Source organism: Candoia aspera, chromosome 16 (assembly GCF_035149785.1).
Source record: "Candoia aspera isolate rCanAsp1 chromosome 16, rCanAsp1.hap2, whole genome shotgun sequence".
In the NCBI taxonomy this organism is placed as follows: Eukaryota; Metazoa; Chordata; class Lepidosauria; order Squamata; family Boidae; genus Candoia; species Candoia aspera.
In genome coordinates this window covers 6,208,600-6,230,067 of record NC_086168.1, presented here as the reverse complement: position 1 = coordinate 6,230,067, position 21,468 = coordinate 6,208,600, and the positions used below count along the sequence as shown (strand labels likewise).

General features: G+C 49.0%; 1 protein-coding gene across 4 annotated transcripts in view; it reads right to left on the bottom strand.

Annotated features, from left to right (window-relative positions):
• Positions 1-682: 682 nt before the first annotated feature.
• The window catches only part of GAPVD1 (GTPase activating protein and VPS9 domains 1), a 33,002-nt gene continuing 12,216 nt past the window's right edge, over positions 683-21,468 (bottom strand). The window contains exons 4-27 of one of the 4 annotated variants that reach the window (XM_063316369.1): positions 21,374-21,460; positions 20,725-20,859; positions 20,432-20,621; positions 19,182-19,262; positions 16,652-16,812; positions 16,124-16,253; positions 15,740-15,865; positions 14,303-14,476; positions 12,907-13,065; positions 12,107-12,241; positions 11,375-11,494; positions 11,138-11,215; positions 10,657-11,018; positions 9,275-9,362; positions 8,148-8,228; positions 7,428-7,550; positions 7,205-7,319; positions 6,333-6,442; positions 5,950-6,109; positions 4,949-5,136; positions 4,176-4,389; positions 3,585-3,657; positions 2,970-3,167; positions 683-1,997 (exon numbers count right to left, since the gene is read on the bottom strand). In XM_063316369.1, coding sequence (XP_063172439.1) covers positions 1,857-1,997; positions 2,970-3,167; positions 3,585-3,657; positions 4,176-4,389; positions 4,949-5,136; positions 5,950-6,109; positions 6,333-6,442; positions 7,205-7,319; positions 7,428-7,550; positions 8,148-8,228; positions 9,275-9,362; positions 10,657-11,018; positions 11,138-11,215; positions 11,375-11,494; positions 12,107-12,241; positions 12,907-13,065; positions 14,303-14,476; positions 15,740-15,865; positions 16,124-16,253; positions 16,652-16,812; positions 19,182-19,262; positions 20,432-20,621; positions 20,725-20,859; positions 21,374-21,460 — 3,429 coding nt within the window. In that variant the 3' untranslated portion in view covers positions 683-1,856. The remainder of the gene's footprint in view (positions 1,998-2,969; positions 3,168-3,584; positions 3,658-4,175; positions 4,390-4,948; positions 5,137-5,949; positions 6,110-6,332; positions 6,443-7,204; positions 7,320-7,427; positions 7,551-8,147; positions 8,229-9,274; positions 9,363-10,656; positions 11,019-11,137; positions 11,216-11,374; positions 11,495-12,106; positions 12,242-12,906; positions 13,066-14,302; positions 14,477-15,739; positions 15,866-16,123; positions 16,254-16,651; positions 16,813-19,181; positions 19,263-20,431; positions 20,622-20,724; positions 20,860-21,373; positions 21,461-21,468) is intronic. The other 3 variants (XM_063316370.1, XM_063316371.1, XM_063316372.1) reach the window with 3 other exon arrangements.

Below are 21,468 nucleotides of genomic sequence, written 5' to 3'. Positions count from 1 at the left end.
TCCGTAAACTGGGACATTCTTAAGCCGGGGACCTGCTGTATAGCAATGGCAAAAGACTGCTCTAAGCTTCTGTTTTATACAAACCAGGGTCAAGAAAAGAACCAACTTCCAAGTGAAATTGTAATTCAGAGCCTGCAGACACCACACAGCCACCACCACCAACTCTGCAACTATGGAAAGATGAAGCTTCTTTAAGAAGTCACAGGTAGTCCTCGCTTAACAACCATGTTTAGTGACAGTTCGGACTTAGGACAGTGCTGAAAAACCAACTTACAACTGGTCCTCACACTTATGACTGTCACAGCGTCCCTACGGTCACATGATAACGATGTAGATGCTTGGCAACCGATTCGCATTTATGACTGTCACAGCGTCATGCGATGGCCATTTTCGACCTTCCCGGCTGGCTTCGAGCAAGCAAAATCATTGGGGAACCACGTGATTCACTTAACACCTGGGGTGATTCGCTTAACAACCGCTGGAAAAAAGGTGGTAAAATCCGGTTGGATTCGCTTAATAACCGCTTCACTTAGCAATGAATATCCCGGTCCCAATTGTGATCATTAAATGAGGACTCCCTGTTTTCACAGATGCTTCATGTGTACCCATGCAGGTTCTAGATCCAGGAGAAATCTCTAGGTTCCCGCAAGACGACTATCAGAACCAGACAGGAAACCAGTGGTTTGTGTCTTATTAAATCTTTGTTTTATTAATCAAAAAGGAGTATTGGGCAGTTGAAATAAAACCTATGCTTTCCCAGAAGCACCAGATCACTAAGGCTTCACCCAAACACCTGGCATATGTTTTTAATATGAATAATCAAAATATATATTACAGTTTCTGGTTCCATAGGGAAAAAAAACTCATTTGGGATTTGTACAGTATACACAATATTCCAGAAGGGAAAAACAAAGGTATCAAGATATATATTTTTTTTTATATTAGCACTTCTTTGCAAACAATCCCTTTCGTTTCTACCTCCTCTCTTGTGCAACAGATGGATACTCAATGCCCGGTCGAATTTTGTTTCGAAAAACAAAGACGTTAAATGAGAACAACAACAACAACAACAAAAAACCCCTTGGATAACTTCCAGTTTTAGTAACCTTTCACATTTTTAATAAATACTCAGGCTTTTGACCTTTCCCCCCGCTCCGAAAACTTAGCTTTAAATTCAGTGGACGGCCGTAGCATTTTTCCGGAAAACGTGTCCAAGGCCAGTCTGCTGGAGAGGCGGCATTTGCCGGACCATCGATGGCAGAGTTTCATTCACACTATTTGTTCATGATTAAAAAGCTTCCCCTTCGGCGCCTGCTTCCTGCAGACTTCCCCGCGCGGCTGGTGTCTTCCTCCCACCGCCCCCCAACCCAAAGAATATTAGTGTAAATAAAGATGGTTGGGAAACAGCTGCCTTCGCTCCCAGCCCAGCGTACAAATAAAAATATTGTTGTTTTTTTATTATTGTTATTTGAGAAAGTAAATACGTAAACCAGAATTATTCCAGGAAAAACAAAAACGTCGGCAGAGATCCCAGGTGGCCAAAGGGGACCTGGAGATTCCAGGATTCCTCAGAATGAGGTCCCTTTGGAACCTGAGTGGACACAGTGCTAGTTTCTAAACGAAACGGCGGGGGGGGGATTTTTGCTTTCGGTACAAAAAGAGAAACGCATCCAGGCCATTCTCCACACCACCCTATTAGAATTAGTCTGATTAATACCGTATTTACACACACACAACCAGGCTCCTTTTTCACCGCCGCGCTGGTTTCTCTCTGGCCCGGTTGGGGCCAGGAGACACATTCTCTGAGGACCTTCTACACGGCACTACGTTCCCTTGAGCAGAAATGCCGGTTCCGGTCACTTGCGCTCGTCGATGGTCTTGATGAACTCCACTGCAGCCATGAACTGCATCCACCAGTAGGATTCCTCCCCGGTTAAGGAGTCGGCGTAGAAGTTGCTGATGTACTGGACGGTGGACAGGAGGCAGGGAGGGTTGGCCTGGAGGGAAAATCAGGACAGACCGCCGTGGCTTAACAAGCAGGGGATGTTTCCATCTGGGAGTACAACTGGCTTTCAGCAGCAGACTGGGAAAAGGTGGGATGCGGATCAAGCTCTGTAGGAACGTCAGCCCAGGCCCAGAGCGCTTCTATATATATATATAGTATGTGAAAGGTGAAAGGTCCCCTGTGCGAGCACCGAGTCATGTCTGACCCTTTGGGGGGATGCCGCTTTCGCGACTTTTTCCTGGCAGACTATAGAGCGGGCTGGTTTGCCGCTGCCTTCCCCAGTCGTCACCTTCCCCAGCAAGCCGGGTGCTCATTTCACCGACCTGGGAAGGATGGGAGGCTGAGTCGACCTGGGCCGGCTACCTGAGAGAGAATCCAGCTTCCGCTGGGATCGAACCCGGGTCGTGGGGAGAGTTTCGGTTGCAATACTGCCGCCTACCGCACGAGGCTGTTATATGGGAATGGGAATGGGAGGGAGGGAAGGCAGGCAGGCAGGCAGGCGTGCATAAGAGAAATGACGGAAGATCGACAGAAAAAGATTATGAGAGTGAATTAGGGAGGGAGGGAGGGAGGGAGGGAGGGATGGAAGAAGGAACACTGATCTTATACACAGGCCTTGCCTTCTTAAATGAACAAAAGACAAAAAATAAACGTCTATACTTGCAATGGCAGAATGCAGAACTCTTCCAGATCAAGGGAGGGTGTACTTTTTCTGTGACTGCGTATTGAACAAACCAGCCCGTGAAAGAGAGCCATCTGAACCTTGCTGTGCTGGTTTGGGGAGGCAGGGGGGCAGATTCTACTTGTTTTCCCTTGCAGGAAGCTTTGCAATTAAAATGGCTCGCCCCGCTTTAACCCTTCCTGCCGCTCAACCTCCAAAATGATGGAGACGGCCCTCCTGATAGGCCAGGCCGCTGCCCGAAGTGACCTCTGGAGGGGACCTGCCCTCGTGGCCTCCCCTCACCTTTATGAGGACGAAAACCAGCACGGGGACAAAATCGTCAGCCCCGGGAACCGAGTCCTCGTTCGCCAGGCTGAGCAGGTTCATGATGGTCGAGCACATCCTCAAGACACACTGCAGCTTGTCCCGGGGAGTCTTGTAGGCGCTGATGGTCCGGATTTCAGCCTGGGCCGATGGCCAGGGCGCTTCCCGCAAGTAGACCTGGGAGGGAAGCGGGTGGTTTGCTCGTGAGAAAGCCATCCAAGTCAGTGGGGCAGCCTCCCTCTCCTGCTGGGGGTCTGGATGTGGGGACGTCAACTCCCAGCATTCTCAGCATCAGCCATGCTGGTTGGGGAATCCTGGGAGTTGGAATCCCCACGTCTGGAGGACCCCCAGGCTGAGGAAGGTCTCAGCTATAAGCTTCCAACCACATATATCCACCTACATGTCCATGTCTTTCCCAACTAGATGTTCTCCAACTGTATCCGGTTACAACTTGCAAATTCTTCCCCCCTTTCCGGCTCCCCAATTGTTGGCTAGTTTTGTGCAGGTAAGTGCCCCAACCTGCCTCCCGTTCTAGCATCCAGGCCCTTCCAGTCAGAGCGAAGGGACCCAGCTCAGAACTTTGGATTTCGTTACCTCTGGTATCTGAAGGGCTTTATGGTTGGCTGTCACCACTTTGGACAATCTTTGGATGTGATCATGAAGAAGCCTGTAAACGACAGAGTGGAGGGGAAGCCAAGATGAGAAAGATCCTGTGGATTCTGGCCTTAATTGTTTCCCTTCATCAGTCCTACCCCCAACTCCGCCCCCACACAGCCGTATTTTAAAATGCGGTTAAAGCTTTCCAGACTCCTTAAAACGTTCAGACCTGACCAAATCTCACATTAGGAAAAGCATGTACATGGAATACACGTGTGTGAAACACAAACACAGATCTGAACCACCAGCAATCCACTCTCTCCCTCACGCTGACGTTCTAGCCAAGCTGGACAGTGAAATGTCTGCCAGAAAACCACCGAGCTCAGAGAACACCAAGGACCCAACATTCAACCCTGAGTATCTCTTCTCTGCTACTGGACACAGAAGTCCGCCAGAGCGAACACGTCCTCGGCCATGAGCAAACTCAGGGCAGCAGGAGAAGACGGTGGCTTCAAAAGAGACCTGCCACCTCCTGCGTCAGCTGAGACCCGCCCGAGGGCCGAAAGGAGAGACGCCAACTGAACTCACTGATCCCGCAGGATGTCCCCGTCCTGATTGGGGTAAAAGGCCAGCTTGAAGATGCGGTTCATGACGCTGCGTTCGATCACCAGCTGAGCGTCCTGCAGCTGCTCCTCGCTGGCGTTCTGCCAGATGACATCCTGGGCCATTGCCCCGTAGAGGAACTGGAGGAAATCTTCTACCTGGGCAGTTTTGTCGTCCGCTGCGGTCAGCTTCTGGAAATCTTTGGGCGGGGGTGGGGGAGGCGTTGTGGTGTTGGTGAGGAGGAACAGAGGAAGGTCCTCCCCACCCCAGAACCCCTCAGCAGCTGTCTTCCCCCAAATTCCCAACTCCTGGGTCGCCCTCCACGGGAAGTCTGAACTGGGAAATTGGCCCTAACCCCGCTTCTTTGCCCGTCCAGACACCCAAGGAAGAACAGCTGAGGGCCTCTTCCCTAGCAAGAGTTCTTGGGTTGGCTGCACCAAGCGGTGCAATACCACATGCTGTGCCTTCCCTGGGACCTTCTGTGACATCAAACACTTCGACCAATGGCAGGCCATCGCAGCTGCTCGCCCAAGCCCGCTACGGTTTCATTAACAGAAAACGGAAGTCCATTCGTTCAATGCCTAGCCTGCCCTTCTGCCAAGGTCCCTTCCTTTAGCCCTTTCAAGAATAACCCGTGAGTTTTGAACTGAAGGAAGGGAGATAATTTCATCTTCGCCTTGGCATAGTAAAATTCTACCTCCTGGGTCCACGCCTAACTCCCTCCGCTAGCCGCCAGCCCCACCAGAGATGATCCTCACCCTGCATGAACTCTCTTATCTTGGACTCTTTGCTCTCCAGCAACAGGCGCACGCACACCGTGGTGAAGTAGTGATTGGCCACCTCCTTGTCCCGCAGGACTCTCTGTAGCAGCCGCTCCAGGTGGGCCTGGGTGGTCTGGAGGCCCTGGCGACACCGGGTCAGGTAGGTGAAGTAGGGTGCCCGTTTCCTGAAGCAGGAAAGACAGCAGGTCTATCTCAGCAGCAGCACCCACCCTTCACGTTCAGAAGTTCCCTTTCCAATCCAAGGGAATTTTAGGAGACTGATCGATTCTGTCCTTTCAATAAAAAAAACATGACTCCACAGCTGCCAAGAGGGAGGGAGGGAAGGAAGGAAGATCAGAGAAGGGAGGGAGGGAGGGAAGGAAGGAGGGAAGGAAGGAAGGAAGGAAGGAAGGAAGGAAGGAAGGAGAGAGGGAAGCTGTGTTTACAATTTTTTTTTATCGTTTGGCATAGCAGTTGGGTGTTCATGCTGCTTTTTTCTTGCTGGGAAATCCTTGTGAGGTCCAGCAACCAGAGGTGTAGACTATTTAGCCATGTCAAGTCACGTTGCCCAGGTGCACCCTGAGGAGGCTAGTCTGCATTGCACCGAGTTGGGCTGAGAGTGACTGGCCCATGGTCACCCAGCCGGCTTTCACGCCTAAGGCGGGACTAGAACTCACAGAGTCCTGGTTTCTAGCCCAGCACCTTAACCACTAGACCGAACTGGCTCTTGTGTTTACAATGCATTCAGGTGTCTCTCTGAAGGGCAGGCTACATGAACTCCACAGAAGGTGATGTAAAGCTCCCACAATGCATTGCTGCCAGTCACACCTGTTAGGGCCAGTAGGTACCAAGATCCGAAAGCCTTGCAAGAAGCAAGACCATCGTTAGCCAAGACCTTCTTTTCTGTGCAACTGGCAAACATGCGATTCCTCTCCAGGCTGACCAACAAGCCCCTGCCCCAAATACCAGTCAGAAAAGGGAGGCAGGAGGGATTTTACCTGTAATCCTCAGCGATTGAGGCCAGCAATTTCCGGCAAGTCCTGTTGTCAAACCGCCCTACACAACGCATCGTCTCCTGAAGTTGGGCCATCAGGTTCTTGTCCTGAAGGTTGATGGCTTCGGCCAGCTGAACTTTTAGGAAGCAGACGATCTCGTTGTCTGATCGAGAAGGGGAAGAAGAAAGAGAGGTAAAACTGGGCGAAGGTGGAGCATGAAACAGCCACGTGGCATCTTCAGGAAAGCCCCCAAAACTGGGCCAAAATAGAAATAGTGCGGTTTGGGTGGACATAAGCCTTCGCGTGCCTCTTATTTTTAATCTGAAGGGGAAGGAAATGTGGTTCCTTTGGGAAAACAGGTCAGGAGCAGTCCCGTGAGGTTTTACCTTCAGGGTCGGTGTGATCCGGAAGGCCGTTCCGTGTGGAATGGGACAACACAGGGAAAGCGACGGAGTCAGCTGAGCAGAGCGCAAGCCGCAGTTTCTTCTTTGCATCCCTGTCAAGAGCAAAACATGCGTGTGCCGGTTGTGAGGAGGGGAAGTCTTTCCCCAAAAGACCGTCTCAGGACATGGAATTGGAAGACTGGGAAAATCTCCCTGCGTGACAGAAACCTGCTCTTCGCCCCTGCCCCTACACCCACTTCTGGAGAGAAGCAAGCCACCAAGCCGTTTTCTGGCATACGTTTGGCAAAGTTTGGAATCAGATCCTCAAAAACACATTTGCAATTTACCCACCACAATGGAGGAAGTCTGCTACAAAAGTATTCTTGAGGAAGTCAACGGCCCATGTCGTGAGGAAAAGGTTTGGAAAATAGTTGACGCCATACTCTTATGTTCCAGCTGCTATCTAAACAAAGGTGTTTCCTTCCTCTCTCCCTCCCTCATCTGTCTCCCCTTCCTTCCTTCCTTTTCCTTCCTTCTCTGATCCTCCCTCCCTCTCTTCCCTGATCTCTCTTTCCTTCCTTCCTTCCCTCCCTCCCTCCCAGGCCCCCAAGGATCTCCCTGCACACACACACCAGCCTTTATTTTTCATTCACTCATTCCAAGGAGGTTAAGCCTGCCAAGACGAGGCAAGGAACTGGCCCACCATTACGCAGTGAACTTCCTGGAGAAAGAGGAATCCAGTTGGCTCTGCCCAGCCCCAGAATGGCCCCTTAACCACCAAAGAGGGAGTGAGGGTACCTTTCTCCCTTCCTCCCCACAAATGCCAGCTCCCCAGACTGTGTTTGAGCCTAGCCAAGCCTGCACCATCAAAGCACCTGTAGGAGAAAGTGGAATCTTGAGGCTGCGCTGCTTGGCTGGCAGAATCCGGCAGGTCATCGGCGGACATGTTTTGCAAGGCCTCATGGAGGCTTTCGCTGTCCCCGATGGCTTCTAAAAAAGAAAGAGGTTTGAAAGGGCAAGAGCCTGGGAGCAGCTTGCAGCCATCCTTCCCCCCGCATCATCCCTCAAAGCTGTGGCGAATGGTGAGGTGAGACTCACCGGCGCTGTCATAGTTCACCACCGCCCCCTCGCTGGGGCTGGCGCGCTTGATGGCATTCCTGTACTTGTCCAGAATATCTTCAGCCGCCTGGGCCTGAGTGCTCAGCCGAGGGCCAGCGTCATCTGAAGCATCGAGCGAAACAACAACCAAACTGGGATTTCGGACATTTTTGTCCCATGGGAATAGTTTCAAGGCCAAAGAATTCCTTAACTGGAGACCCAAAGGGAGCAGTAAGGAATCCTTTGGCCTTGAAACTATTCCCATGGGACAAAAATGTCTGAAATCACATTTTTAACACCCATGTTAACACAATTTGGGGGAAGGTGGTGGTGGTTAAAGATCTAAATGCGATGCTGAATTATACTCCAAAAATATGGAAGGGGACATTTTATGGAGGACTTGGGCCCTACCAATCCTGGGAATGGGTGAAGAGAATATCTAACGTAGGTGGAAGAAAGGACAGGTGGGTTTTGTCGACCTCTGAAATGTCCTTAGACGGCAGAAATCAGAAGGTGGAATGCTGTGTGATCATGCCATGTGATCCACGATAGAGATTTAATAACATGCTAAAGGGCTGAGCTTGCGCTAGATCAGTGTTTCTCAACCCTAGCAACTTTTAGATGTGTGGACTTCAACTCCCAGAATCCCCCAGCAGTTCATTCCAATAGACTGATGGAAGGTTAGCAAGAACAGCTTAAAGAACAGCACCACCTACAAACCTGGAAGAGAGGCAAATCGATCCGGGATGAAGTCATCTTTGTCCTTGTCTTGCTTTTCCTTTTTTCTAAACGGAATTGGAGCTGGGAAATGAGCAGGGAAAAAAGAAGTCACCCTGAGTAATATTTTAATTTGAAACAGATCACTTTCTGAAAGGAGGGAGGGAGGGATGTCCTAAAAAGTCATTTTACTATGTTATATTAAGCATCTGATTATTATTGTTTGTTTTGCAAAAACATTTGGGAAGAAGAGTTGACTGCTAAGCTGCTTTCCAGTGAAGCCAACCTGTTTGTACAACACCATGCAGCTCATTACTTACGGGATTTTATTTTCCGTGGGGAAGCAAAAAGAGCCTACATCACTGAAAATACACTAATTCTAAAAAAAAAAAAATTAGAATTCCACAAGACAAATTGCAAATTCTACTATTTAAAAAAAAAAAATTACCAACCCTGGGATTTTCGTCCCCCTTTCTAAGGGCGTTTTTGCTCAAAGAAGGCAACGGAAATGCTCTGCCTTTCAAACCATTTCAGCCTCCGGCATTTGAACTCAAGGGTTCCTCACAGCAAAGTAAACGGCCTTGCTTACTCTGTGTTCAAGCAGGGCACTAAAGCCCCCATTTTTCCAGCAGCCTGCTCACCTCTGAATATTCAAAAAAGCAAGGGAGAAAGGTATCCACTGGGCACCCCATCACCATGCAGCTTTACTGTTTTATTTTGGGGTTTTTTTTTTTCCTACTACCCAAAATATTTCTGTTTTATGTCCTCTGAAGGCTCTGTCACGAGGCTGCTTGGTTCTGTGATGAATTATCCCATGGACAGACCGTCAGTTCAAGATCATTGGAACCCGTTTTTAAATTGCCTGGTAGCTGGTTACTCCCTGCCACCAGGAAGACAAGTCTAAATCTACGTTACAATCAGGAAGGAACTTCCCCCTTTTATGAACAACTTAATTCTCACACACTGTTCTAATTTTCACTGCTTTTACAGTAGGCTGGACTTGGCCTTTACCACCAAAAGTATAGGGTAGCTTCTATGCGTTTATACAGCCACAATTTTTACTCCAGCAAGTCAGTGTTTCTCTTTATTGAAAAGGAAGATAAAAGAACGGTAGCAATTAAATGCTTCACCTTTGGGCATAGCTGAAACAAAACGTTTTTTCCACCATGGTTTGTTTCGGTCGGATTTCTCATCATCGCTGTCTTTTCGATCTTCAATCTGTTGGGGGAAAATCAACTGAGCTGGGTCCCAACGTGGAGGAGAATCCTCCGTATCCCACTGAGTCACAAGCCTGGCTCCTGGATTGTTCTCTGACCCTGCCATCCTATGCCACACGTCCAGCTGTCTTCTCCAGCCTGCAGATCCCTTCAGGTGCCTTGCACTCAAACCCCCATAATTCCCAGCTAGGACAAACGCCTGGGGCTGCAGCCTAAGAAATCCGCCCAGCGAGTCTAGCTCTTCCTGCAAGGATCAACATCCAGACTGGAGGTACTTCTGCCTTTCAAATACCTGCTGAGTCCCAAGAATACAAAACCCGCAATAAGGAATTCCATGGATCTCTGACGGGTAGATCTGCCCGTTCAGATCCTGCAAAAGTTACTTTCCTATGACTAATCGTGAAAACAGAGGCAGGGACTCAGTTGTGCTTTGCTGAGATATTCAGACATGCTTGCATACAGTCAGAAAGCTGGCATTTAAAAAAGGGGAAGAAAGCAGCCACTCATTTTACAGCCAATAGGACATTTTCTGCTTCTCTTCCACTCCTACAGGAATGCCACTGCCCTTGCAGGCATTATTCAAAGCTGATGCCCCCCGCTTCCAAATTTGCGGAGACAGAAGAAATGTTCCAACGGAAGAAAAAATATGTAGCTCAGGGTTGGTGCTCTCTGAGCTGGGTTGTTGGCTTGTGGAAGCTGCATTACATCGTCAGTGCGAGGGAGGGTGGGGTTTGCTGCCTGTTGATGGCCCTTGCTTAATGACCACAATTGGGACCGGAATTTCAGTCGCTAGGTGAAGCGGTCATTAAGCAAATCCGTCCCAACTTTACCACCTTTTTGTGATGGCCGTTAAGCGAATCACCGTGGGCGTCGAGCAAACCATGTGGTCATTAAGCAAATCATGAGGTTCCCCGTTGATTTGACTTGCCAGAAGCCAGCCAGGAAGGTTGGAAATAGAGATCACGCGATCACGGGGTGCTGAGACGGTCATAAATGCGAACCGGTTGCCAAGCGCGCAAATCGTGATCATGTGACTGCAGAGATGCTGCGATGGTCCTAAGTGTGAGGACCGGTTGCAAGTCATTTTTTCAGCACCATCGTAAGTCCGAACTGTCACTAAACAAATGGTTGTTAAGCGAGGACTACCTGAACAGTTGCAAACCTAGCAAGCAAACCACCAAGCTCAGAGAGCACCAAGAACTCCACAGGAGAAAGATTTTACGTAGTCATTATGTAATATTTAATTACGGCCCACTGGAGAAAGCTGCTGGAAGAATCGGTGGGCAGCTTCCTACCTCTCCCCTGCAGGAATCTTTGCTCGGAGACGAGGAGGACGACTGAGGCATGGCCATCAACGCCGGCCCCCCGATGTTGCTCCCGGGCCCCGGGAGTTCCCGTTCCTCGTTTCCCGCTCGCCTGTTCCAGCCGGGATCGCTCATGGGTCTCCGCACCGATGACACAATATCGGAGCTCCTGCTTCGCACGAGTCTTTCGGGGTACGAGTACCGCTGCTTGAATGCCTCCGAGTCGGAGAGGAGGGCCGTGTGGGAGACGAGGTTGGGCAGCCTGGCATCGCTGCCGCCCGGGGCCCCTTCCAGGATTGGAGGGTCCGGAGGAGGGTGGGAAGGCCTGGCGTAGTGCACTTTCGGCCTCACCACTGCAGGGGGAAACACCATCGCTGGAGGAAGGCCGCCGCTGCCCTTCCCCGTCCCCCCAAGGGCGGAGGGAGCCCGGGGGAGAAGCAGCCCTCAAGCGCTTCCCATCAGGAGACGTTACCTTCATGGGAAGACAGGGGGTCGAACAGGGCCAGGAGGGAGTCCACGTGAGAAGGCGGGGAGGTCCAGTGGCTGACCCCTGAAATACAGAGCAGGGGTCAGAACAGTCTGGGCAAACCTTTGCAAAGCCATTCTTCGGTTTCTCTGTTCAGGGAAGCCGCCTGACGACCCCGTCTGAACCTCTGGCACGGGGCAGGGGCTGCAGCCTCCCCTGTCTGGGGCCTGTCCCTTTTCTCACCATGCACAGTTTCATCCACGTCAGGGCTGGTGACGGAGTCTTTCCCACCGAAGTCGGAGCTGCACTCGGAGCGGAGGTCCTCCGTCTTGTTCGGGATGTCTTCGGACGTGGCGCTAATACCTTGGGAGGATGACACCGAGATCTCACGCGCCTGAAGCTGCCGAAGCACAAAGCGTCTGGAAGCCACCAGTGAAGGCCTGTCCTCCTGGTTTAGCCACCAATCCTCCAGGAGCATGATGTAAATTCCCAGAATTGCCCCCACCAGCAGGGCCACAGTGGAGAATTGTGGGAGGCGAAGGACACCCTCTAGGCCTGGGGACTTCAACTCCCACAATTCCAAGTCACACAGCCAAAGCATAGAATTCTGGGAGCTGGGAGGGCCTCTAGGGCAGTGTTTCTCAACCTTAGCTGGGCAATACTGGGAGCTGAAGTCCACTCATCTTAAAGTTGCTACGGTTGAGAAACATTGCTCTAGGGCATGGACTTCAACTCCCACAGCCAGCCTGGCCATTGCCAAGAATTCTGGGAGTTCAAACCTCCCAGAATTCTCCATGCAAAGTGGAGAAGGCTACTCTAGCCTACTCAGCATAAGGTACCAGATCTGGTTCCAAACATCCAAATATATCTCTGCTTTGCTGCTTCCCTTGGAAATAAGGCACGCTGGGCTTAATGGACAATCTGACCCACGCCAAGGAATCTTCCATCCTTCTGGGGCTTTCCCCGAGGGCTCACCTGATACAACGCTGAGGCCAGGCGTGCTGGGCCGGGAACTGACTTCCCTCACGTCGGTATCATCCGAGGCACTTCCTACGCCCGAGCAGCTCTCTAATTCTTGCAGTCTTTCTTCCTGCTTCAGGTCTGGGGCCTCTACAGGGGAGAGGGAGGAATCCAGATTCGCAATACAATTCGCCATCCCAACGGGCAGTCTAGCAGCTATTTCCAAGCTCTCCCTTCCTGCGCTGCATCCATTTGGAATCCACCCTGGAATTCCACATGGAATCCTATGAATTCCACCCTGGAACTCCAGACCACCGGGAACCACTACCAATCACGGAGAACCGAGGGGGGGGACGGATGCATTGCAGGGCAGGACTGAACAAGCCTTCTTCCCTCCAGGGACGCATTCTCCTTGTGGTGGGTGGGGCCAACCTTCTCTCTTTGCATAGCCACTTTTCCCCCCTCTCTAAAACGGCAATAGGGAAATTGATAAAAGGAGAGAGGACAATGGACACAGGTAAATACGGCTATACAGAGGTAAAGCCTCGACTGGACACCAGCTTCCAGGCACAAGGGAGACTCTGTGGAGCGTGTGAACTGCAGGATGGTCAAGCCGATGAAATGAAGGTCACGGGCAAGGCGTTCGTGTGAATCAAGGGGATGGGTAAGGTCACTAAGGTCACGCAGAGCTTTCAAAGCAACAAGAAGGAACTGTTACGGGTGGAAGGTAGAGAAGAGGGAAACGTCGGCTTCTCAGGGCCGTGCACTTTCAGTTGTTCAACCACGCCACCCGCTGCATGCTAGAAAAACATTACCGATTGAGGAGTCTTCACCTGAGTCACTCGGTAGGACTTCAACGCTCCAAGCTTCGCTGGTCGTTTCCGAGATGGTGGAGCCCGTGCAGGGGTCAAACAGCACCGAGCCGGAACCAGGCAAGCACAGCAGGCTTCCCAGCACATTTTCTGCTGCAGCCCCTGGGGGACAGGTGCAAGCATGAACAGGTCAAAGGCTACCCTCCGGGTCTTAAGAAAAATCCCACCTTATAGATGCTATAATTAATGACTTATTGTCATGAGTACGGATGGTGAGGAGGAGGGGGCCCCTATCCAGGGGGGAAAACGCATGCGCAGTTTAGAGGCTTTGAACTGTCCTTCAAAGAAACTCAGAAGAGAACCACCTTGAGTTTTGGGGCTTATCTGTCTGGGTTTCCCACGCTCCTTCAGTTTGGTAGGGTTTTCTGTCTACTAGGGCAGTTAATAAACACTAGGGAAATCCCCTCGTCTCAGTGTGGGTCTTTGCTCAAGTCAGGACATTTATTCTTCCTCTGCATCAACCTTGGTGACACATCATGGAATTCACCAAGGAACAGTAATAGTTTCTTGCTCACAAAGAGGGTGCCATCTTCTGTATCAGGCCAGGGTTTACTCCTCGGGTGCACTCAGACATTCAAGCCATAAGCGAGCTGAACAGACACTGGCTTAGTGCTGCATGTGATGCAATTCAATATTGTGCTGCTTTGACCTTTGCTAGAACGCAACTGTGGTTTTCATAGAGACTGTTTTAGCCTTTATCATATTCTACAGTAAGCCCTGCCAGGAGATCTATTGGGGGTCAAAGATGAGAGAAATCAAAGAAGTGATTAATAAATTGTGCCCAGTGTGTCTGCTTCCTTGGGGGGGAGGGAAAGGAAGCAGCATGACAGGCAGTCCTCGACTTATGACCACAATTGGGACCAGAACTTCCAGTTGTTAAGTGAGTCACACCCAATTGTACCTTTTTTGCTGTGGTTGTTAAGCAAATCACTGCGGTTGTTAAGTGAATCAGGCTCCTGGCCATTGACTTTGCTTGCCAGAAGTGGGGTGGGAAGGTTGCAAATGGCAATCAAGTGACCCCAGAACGCTGCAACCATTCTAAGTGCGGACCAGTTGCCAAGTGCCTGAATATTGATCACATGACTACAGGGATGCTGTGATGGTTGTTAAGGGCGAGGAATGGTCGTTAAGCCACTTTTTTCAGTGCTGTTGTAACTCTGAATGGTCGTTAAGCAAACGGTCGTAAGTCGAGGACTGCCTGCTAAAACAGTTAAGCTGTATTGTTGGAGGTAAAAGAGCATTCAAAATCTCAATAATGATTAACTCCTTTTGTTTCAAAGGTATCTCCAAAGGCACAGCAGGTGGCTCCTTGCTCAACCCCTTCTCGGATACACTTTACCTGTGATCTCCTGCAAACGGTCCTCATCGATATTTGGATCGAAGTCGCTTCCCAGAACATCTGTGCTCCAGGTCTCGCTCACAGTTTCCGAGATGTCCCGGTCCTCCGTCAAGCCCATCATGTCACGAATCTCAAATTTACGGAGCTTATCGTCCAGATTGTCCTGGGTGGTGGCTATGTGCAAAAGAGGGCAGTTTGACTAAAAAGCTTTCTATTGTTTTAAGTCCTGGGAGATGTAAGTGGAATAGCTGGCAAGGGATAGAGTGCCGGTCTGGTGTAGCGGTTAAGGTGCTGGACCAGAAGCCAGGAGGCCGGGAATGCTAGTCCTCCCTTAGGCACAGAAGCTGGTTGGGTGACCATAAGCCAGTTGTCATGGGGAAAATAGGAGGAGGAACACTTTCTACTCCTTGTACAAAAAAAAAAAAAGTGGGATATCAATCAAATAATAAGGGATGGGTTGATGGAATCCCATGTTGTCTGTGCTTTGCTATCCACATTGACTGCCCAACAATTCCAATCTGGTACCAAGTATAAGAAGCTGGGGGCCAGATTATCTATTATTTTGAGAATGGGCCTGCTTCTATAATCAACTACCCAAACGATAAAATGTGTCTCTGAGAGTCCCCTCCCCAAAGGCTGGCCAGAAGAAAATGCAACTTTTCCAATCAGACTTCCCCCCGCCTTACCTTTTCCCAAACATTTTAAAAACCTTTTCGGTGTACAGGTAGTCCTCGCTTAACGACTACAATTGGGACAAGAGTTTCAGTTGCTAAGCAAAGTAGTCATTAAGCGAGTCAACCCGATTTTATGACCTTTATGCGGAGGTTCTTAAGCGAATCACCACAGGTGTTAAGTGAACCATGTGGTCGTTAAGTGAACCAAGTGGTTCCCCATTGATTTTGCTTGTCGGAAGCCGGCCAGGAAAGTCAAAAATGGTGATCATGTGACCGCAGGATGCTGCGACGGTCATTAACGCAAACGGGTTGCCAAGCGCCAAAATTCTGATCTTGTGACTGTGGGGATGGGATGCTGTGCCAGTTGTAAGTGCGAGGACCGGTCATAAGTCAGTTTTTCAGCACCACTGTCACCAGAACCATCACTAAACAAATGGTTGTTAAGCGAGGACTACCTGTATCAGATAATTAAAATGTTTCTTGCTTCTTTATTATTGTCTTTTGGGGGCTGTAATTACCACCGCGATGCCTGATTTTTCAACTTGGTGGTGGACTTGTTCTTAACACCCTCTTTTCCATATATGTTTCTAACTTTGGATATCTCTGTAAGCCTTGCACAAAACTAGCATTCCTGGGCATTCGAGAAGCAAAGGGAATTTTTTTTTTTTTTTTTTTTTTAAAGAGCAAAAGAAAATCAAACTTCGTATAATGGAGACCCTCCGGGGGCTATTTCTGCCAAACGACACGGAGGGCTGCTTCTAACCTTGCTCGCGCTCCAGAAGCTGCAAGGCTTCAACTCCGTTACTTCCTGACGGGCCAGCTCCCGATTCGGAAACGGATTCCCCTTCCAAATCCAGCGAGGACACAGAATTGGAGCGGTTCGAAGGGCCTGTTGGGAAAACAACACGCCAGTTAGGGCGGCCCCCGCCGGCAAAAGAGACACCCACTAAATGCAACGCAAGAAAGCCGAGGCAGAACAAAAACGGTACGGGAAAGTGCCGAACACGCAAACCAAAAGCGGGCGTTCAACGCGCCTGGGCCAAGGCAACGAGCTGATATCAGTTTTGCAACAGCGGCTCAGACAGCAACGCACAGAAGCTCCGTGTAAACGCGGTCTGACGGACAAGGAACAAGAGTAGCCCTTCACCTTCAGATATTCCTTCCAGATTATCACTGCAGAGGGAAAACCGGAGGGTTTTATCAGGTTTACCGTGGAGTTTGGATTCATCGACAGCAACATCTCCTTGGCCCCCGTCAGCCAGCTGCATGTTTAAAACCTGGGAAGGCAGCACAGAGAAAGGAGAGGGGGGTGAGACACATAGAAATTGGCATTCCTCTCCCAACTGGCCCTTGAGAAGCAATATCGCAAGGATCAGCAAACATCTTTGGCCCAGGGGCTGGATTTTCTCTTTCTGCACTCCCTGGAAGTAGCAGGGAACTTCTGCATTTCCCTGGAAGTAGCTGGGAACGCGGCCCAATGATATTATGTGACCAAATGACTTTTGGCGGGGTGAAGTAACGCAACCCCAAATTACAAAGCCAGTTCTGGGGAAAACACACATTGCCCTGAAATGTTTGATCTGTTTGGTCCCCAAAATGGGTCTTCGGAGAGAGAAAAATGCACCATTTGGGGCTGAATTGCCTGAATATGCTTATTGTCACATTGCTCACATACCTCATTTTCTGACATCATTCCAGGCGTTATTTGCGGGCCTGTCCCGAGAGAAATGACCAGAACTTCTTCTGGCTGCACTTCCTGTATTGTCTCTTGAGAGACCCCCTCGTAATCTGGGTGCTGGTCCATCTGAATATTGGAACGGCTCCTGCTGCGAGTGGCTGGAACAACCGTAGATCCATACATATAGCAAGGTCATTTGTTGAAGGTTTAGGAACATGCATACAATTTAAGGCAAGATGGCAGCAGAAGCCAACTCTTATAAGATGTGATGCCTACACATTTGGAAGGAGATCAACAGGAAACTGGGAGGCTGAAACTGGCTGGGGCTATACCAAAGTTACAGCTGGGTTGTCATCATTGTGAAATCAGGGGAGATTTCCACATAGTGCAAAGCTTTGAAATCCACAAACTGCTGAAAATCAGGGCTAAAATTTTATGACTTGAGAGCGAATTCCCTACTGTAAGCTTAACATGATTTAAGAGAAATCCCAAAATCTGAACTGTCTCACTTCCTCCATACCACCTTTTTAAAGAAAAGGCTGTCTGAGTTCACACATAGCACTACGTTATGGTTAATGTCACCCCAGATTTCTTGGCTGGACCACAATAGAGATACATTGTACCCCAAACCTTGGTTTAGAAAGCAGGGAAGCAGGTTCGCCCAACTTCCCAAGGCAAAACCAAGCGAGTCTCATGATGGCTTAGGGTGATGTGTGAATCCAGCCATTCTGTGGGTCATTTTGACTTAACATTTTAATCAGCCTTGGGGGGGATTATTTAGAATGCTGTCAATACCGCAGCTTTCTACAGCTGTTTGAGATTTATGCTATGCTGCAAATTGGGCAGATGATTCAACTGTTCATTGACGGATGGACAGTAAGCCAGGGATAGAACCCTCCAGAGATTAAACGGATTGAAAACGGATAAAATTAAACAATTTTAATAGAGCTTCATAACTGTCTGACTCCTCTGTGGACCGCAGCAGCAGCAGCAGAGTCTGTCAGAGTGGACGGCCATAACAAATTCAACGAAATTACATATAAGTAAATAAAACATTTATAAGAAAAAATGGTGATGGGGGGGAATCACTGGCTCAGATTTGGACCCAACAGCTGTCCAAATTTCAAAAAGGTTCAGATTTCCGGGTAGGATTTAAATGCAAGTCTGAAGCTTTGGAAATTACAGTATCTCGGTGGTTGTTTTCTTCATTTCAAGAACACAGTTTACCAAATCGTGATGCAGAGAAGCAAGGCTGGAATAGAACATGAAAAGCTTTGCAAGTCAGCAGGCGCTCTCAGCAGACTTCGAAAAAGGCCAACAGGACAAAACACAGTGCAGAAACGTAAGCGTGAGACATTTCAGCTGCACTTCCAGAGAGAGTTACCACCCAATATTTACAGCTTCGAGCAACCAAAGACTAGCTTATGCAAAGCAGGAGAATTCTTACTCCTTTTCCTTTCCTGGAATGGACCTTGCAAGGAGTTGCACCTCACCTGACAGGGGGAAGAAATGCTTGCTTGTAGACAGGTAACGCACCTGCCTGATTACGTTAAACTCTTCCACCCCCTACGTTTTACCCTTTTTGGTACAAGCCTTCGTTTTTGTAGGGTCAAATAAATATCCCCTCCCTCTGCAGTCTGAAATGGTACGAACCAGGAAAAAAAAATGCAGTTTGCTGACTCTGTTCCCTAGTCAAGTGTGTGGCTGGTCATGGCAAAAGGATGCGTCCGGTCCAAGGGCTCTGCCCCGAATTTTCTAACGATTTTTCCTCCTTAATACAGGACGTGTTGGAAAGAGAGCAATACCCATGTGCCAGGACCAAGTGCGTTAGGCATGCATGGGTTTCCTTATCCTAAGACGACTGAGAAAGTTGTGCCTGGAAAGGGAAAGTGGATGGGGATCACATGATGATCTCCATTATGCGGACCTTTGCTTCACCCCAGAAAACTTTTGGGGATCTTAAGCCAGAGGTCAGCCCCATGACAGACAGCATCCCAGGGACCCCAGGACAAAGTCAGAACTTAAAAAAAAAATTTAAAGGGCCTCAATTCCAGAAGATCGTCCAGTCTCGCACGATTTGGTTTTTTCCACCTGCAGTCCCCTAAGGTGACACGCAAGCACAAGAACCTTTCACAGGATTCAAAATGCGAACCGTGAAATCTCACAAGTTTTTGTGCCCTGGTGAGACAGTACCCACTTTGTTTCGTTTTGGGGCCTACATTAGGGACCACCTGCAGGATCTCTACAGATCTCAGGTCCAGAGTCTCTGTCCTCTGCCTATTTGGGATTTTTGACCTTTCAACCCCAAATTCTGATCGAGGCACCCTCTCCCCCATCCATTTCCCACTGCAGCAATCCCAAAGCCAGCGTCTGGGCCAAAGCTTATCGTACAGCGTCTCCCGAAGAAATAAAAATGGGAAAAATTAAGAAGCTGCCCCACCAAAGCTGCTCAGCGAGGCAAGCCAGCGTGGAAAGGTCAGCTCTGCAGATGTCCTAATAAAGAGGAAGAAGCTAAGCTACTACCCACCAAAAGGGGTTACGAGATTTATATGAGCTGTGAGGTTGGTAGCAGACGTATCCCAGGCAGCGATGGTAGCCAATTGTTGTCCTGAATTGGCCGCATTAAAGAGAAACAAAAGACAAGTCGGTGGAGGAAAAAACACAGATCAGTTGTAAATTGCAAACATACGTCAACAGCGTGGAGCGACGGGCAGCCAGGAATTATCTGAAAATTCCTTGAAATCTGGGTATGCTTGCTTCCTCATTTCTAGGGCTAATAGATTCACTGAACAGACTGGGCACACAACTCCAAGCTGATTTTAAGGGAAGTTACTATACTTTAGGAACGGGAAAGACATGTTTGTAAATGCAGTGATTTGACAGACCCCCTTTTAACGGACTTCAGATGCAGTGGATACAAACTCCATCTTCTCCACCCCACCCAAAAATAATTAAGGATGATTCCATTTTGGCCAAAGTAATCCAAACAAGGCTCTTAATTTTATGTCAAACGTACATGATATCGAAGTCATTTTGCCTTATGACATTACTTCTCCAATGATGTCAACAGAGGCAAATCATGTATTTTCTGATTTAGCAGACATTCAGGAGTACCAGACACCACCACCACCCCACTCCTCAAAGGTCTGTTAGGTCAAAGTTTTAATGTATGTAGCAGTTGCCCAAAGGAACTTGAGAAGCCAGAGGGGTTGCCAAATTAGATTTCTAGTAGTCACGGTCCTCCAATCATCCTTGGCTTTCTTCCATTATTAGCCAAGCGTGCAAGTTATATAATTAAACAGTTTTGCATTCAAGTTTCAGGTGTTTTTTTCAGATACAGGAACTGAAAGTGGCACTGTCTGCATTGCTGGCCTTTTGTTCTTCCCCTTGCACAGCCTTGCACTCAGAATCACCAGCTCTCCCATCGTTTAAGAATGGGGTGTTTGCTTGAGAGTGAAACGTTTTTCTGAGAAGCTGCCCTATTTGTATGTCCTTATTCTAGGGGAAATATTATGTATTTTCCTCATCTACATTTGGTGACAAAGCAAGGTGCATGCTGGTTTTTAAAGCCCAAAGAGACCTAGTCCTTCTAAAGTCCAGGGAGCCCTAACAAGGAACAGACCAGGGTGCAAATCAAGTTGGAAAAAATGCTGCAGCAGAACATCTGAAGACAGATGTTGTCCTGGAGCAAAGGGACAAGGGAAGCATCTGAAAACTAAGCTGGGAAATCAGGGGCATAAAGATTTTGCCCGCCCCACCAGCTATTCTCATCCTCACCTATGGCCAGTCGATTTTTTTTGCTGGCTGGCGTGGTGGCAGGCGAGAGCTGTGGGGTGTTATAAGGCGTCAGTTCCAGACTCCCACTTTTCCCCGGCTTGTTCTGGGGTAAATTTAAGAGCAGGTTTTCGAGAGCCGCCCGATCTTCCTTCAGCTGATCGCCGGACATGACGTTCCGCATAAAGCCAACCTGAAAAGGAAGGGCATTGTAAAAAAATAATAATAATAAAAAAAAAACAGGCAGAAGCCAGGTAACAACCAGAACATGGCCACCTTGGACTCTGGGCACTCACCAGCGTAGTCAGTTGGCTGTAGGTCATATAAACCACCGTTCTACTCAGCCCTTCCAGAAGATTAACTGAAGACATAGGAGGAGTTTCCACAGCCCTCCCGCCGATTACAACATCCAGGAATGAAGCCACACAGCCCTGCAAGGGAAAAGGGGGTTACACAGGCCACGTTGCTCAGAAATTTTAACAGCATCTCTCCATGCTGCTGCTTTACCCATGCAGCCGGTTCAAGACAACACACTAAGCCAGACTGTGGCTTCGTTGGGTTTTGTGGTGTAAACAAACCCTTGGTGATCAAAGGTTCTCCGTTTAGCATGTTATGCAAACCTAGCAAATTATGGTTTATTCCACAGGCAAACCATGATTTAGGGTACTGCATGAATGCTGTCGCTGCTGCTGGATTGCCATTTTTTGAAACTTCTTTCGGTTTCCCCAAACACTTAAATCTGCTCCTGAAATACGAGCGAGCATTCTTGCTTTAGTGACTCTCCATGCGGTGCCTGCTACTTATGGATTCTGCCGGAAAGGAACGGCCACCAAACTGCTAGATCACACCCCTGCCTCCCCTTTGTGGCTACTCAGGAGGGGAAAACATCACCGTCAATATCAACTGCTTAGAGATAGAAGTTTAAAGGATGGCCTTGACTTTTACCTTGTCGAATTTGCCCAGGCTGGCCTTTGTGCGGGGGTCTCCTTCTTCAGAACCAATCATAGCCAGCTGCTGCAGAAGTCTCCCCACCTATAACA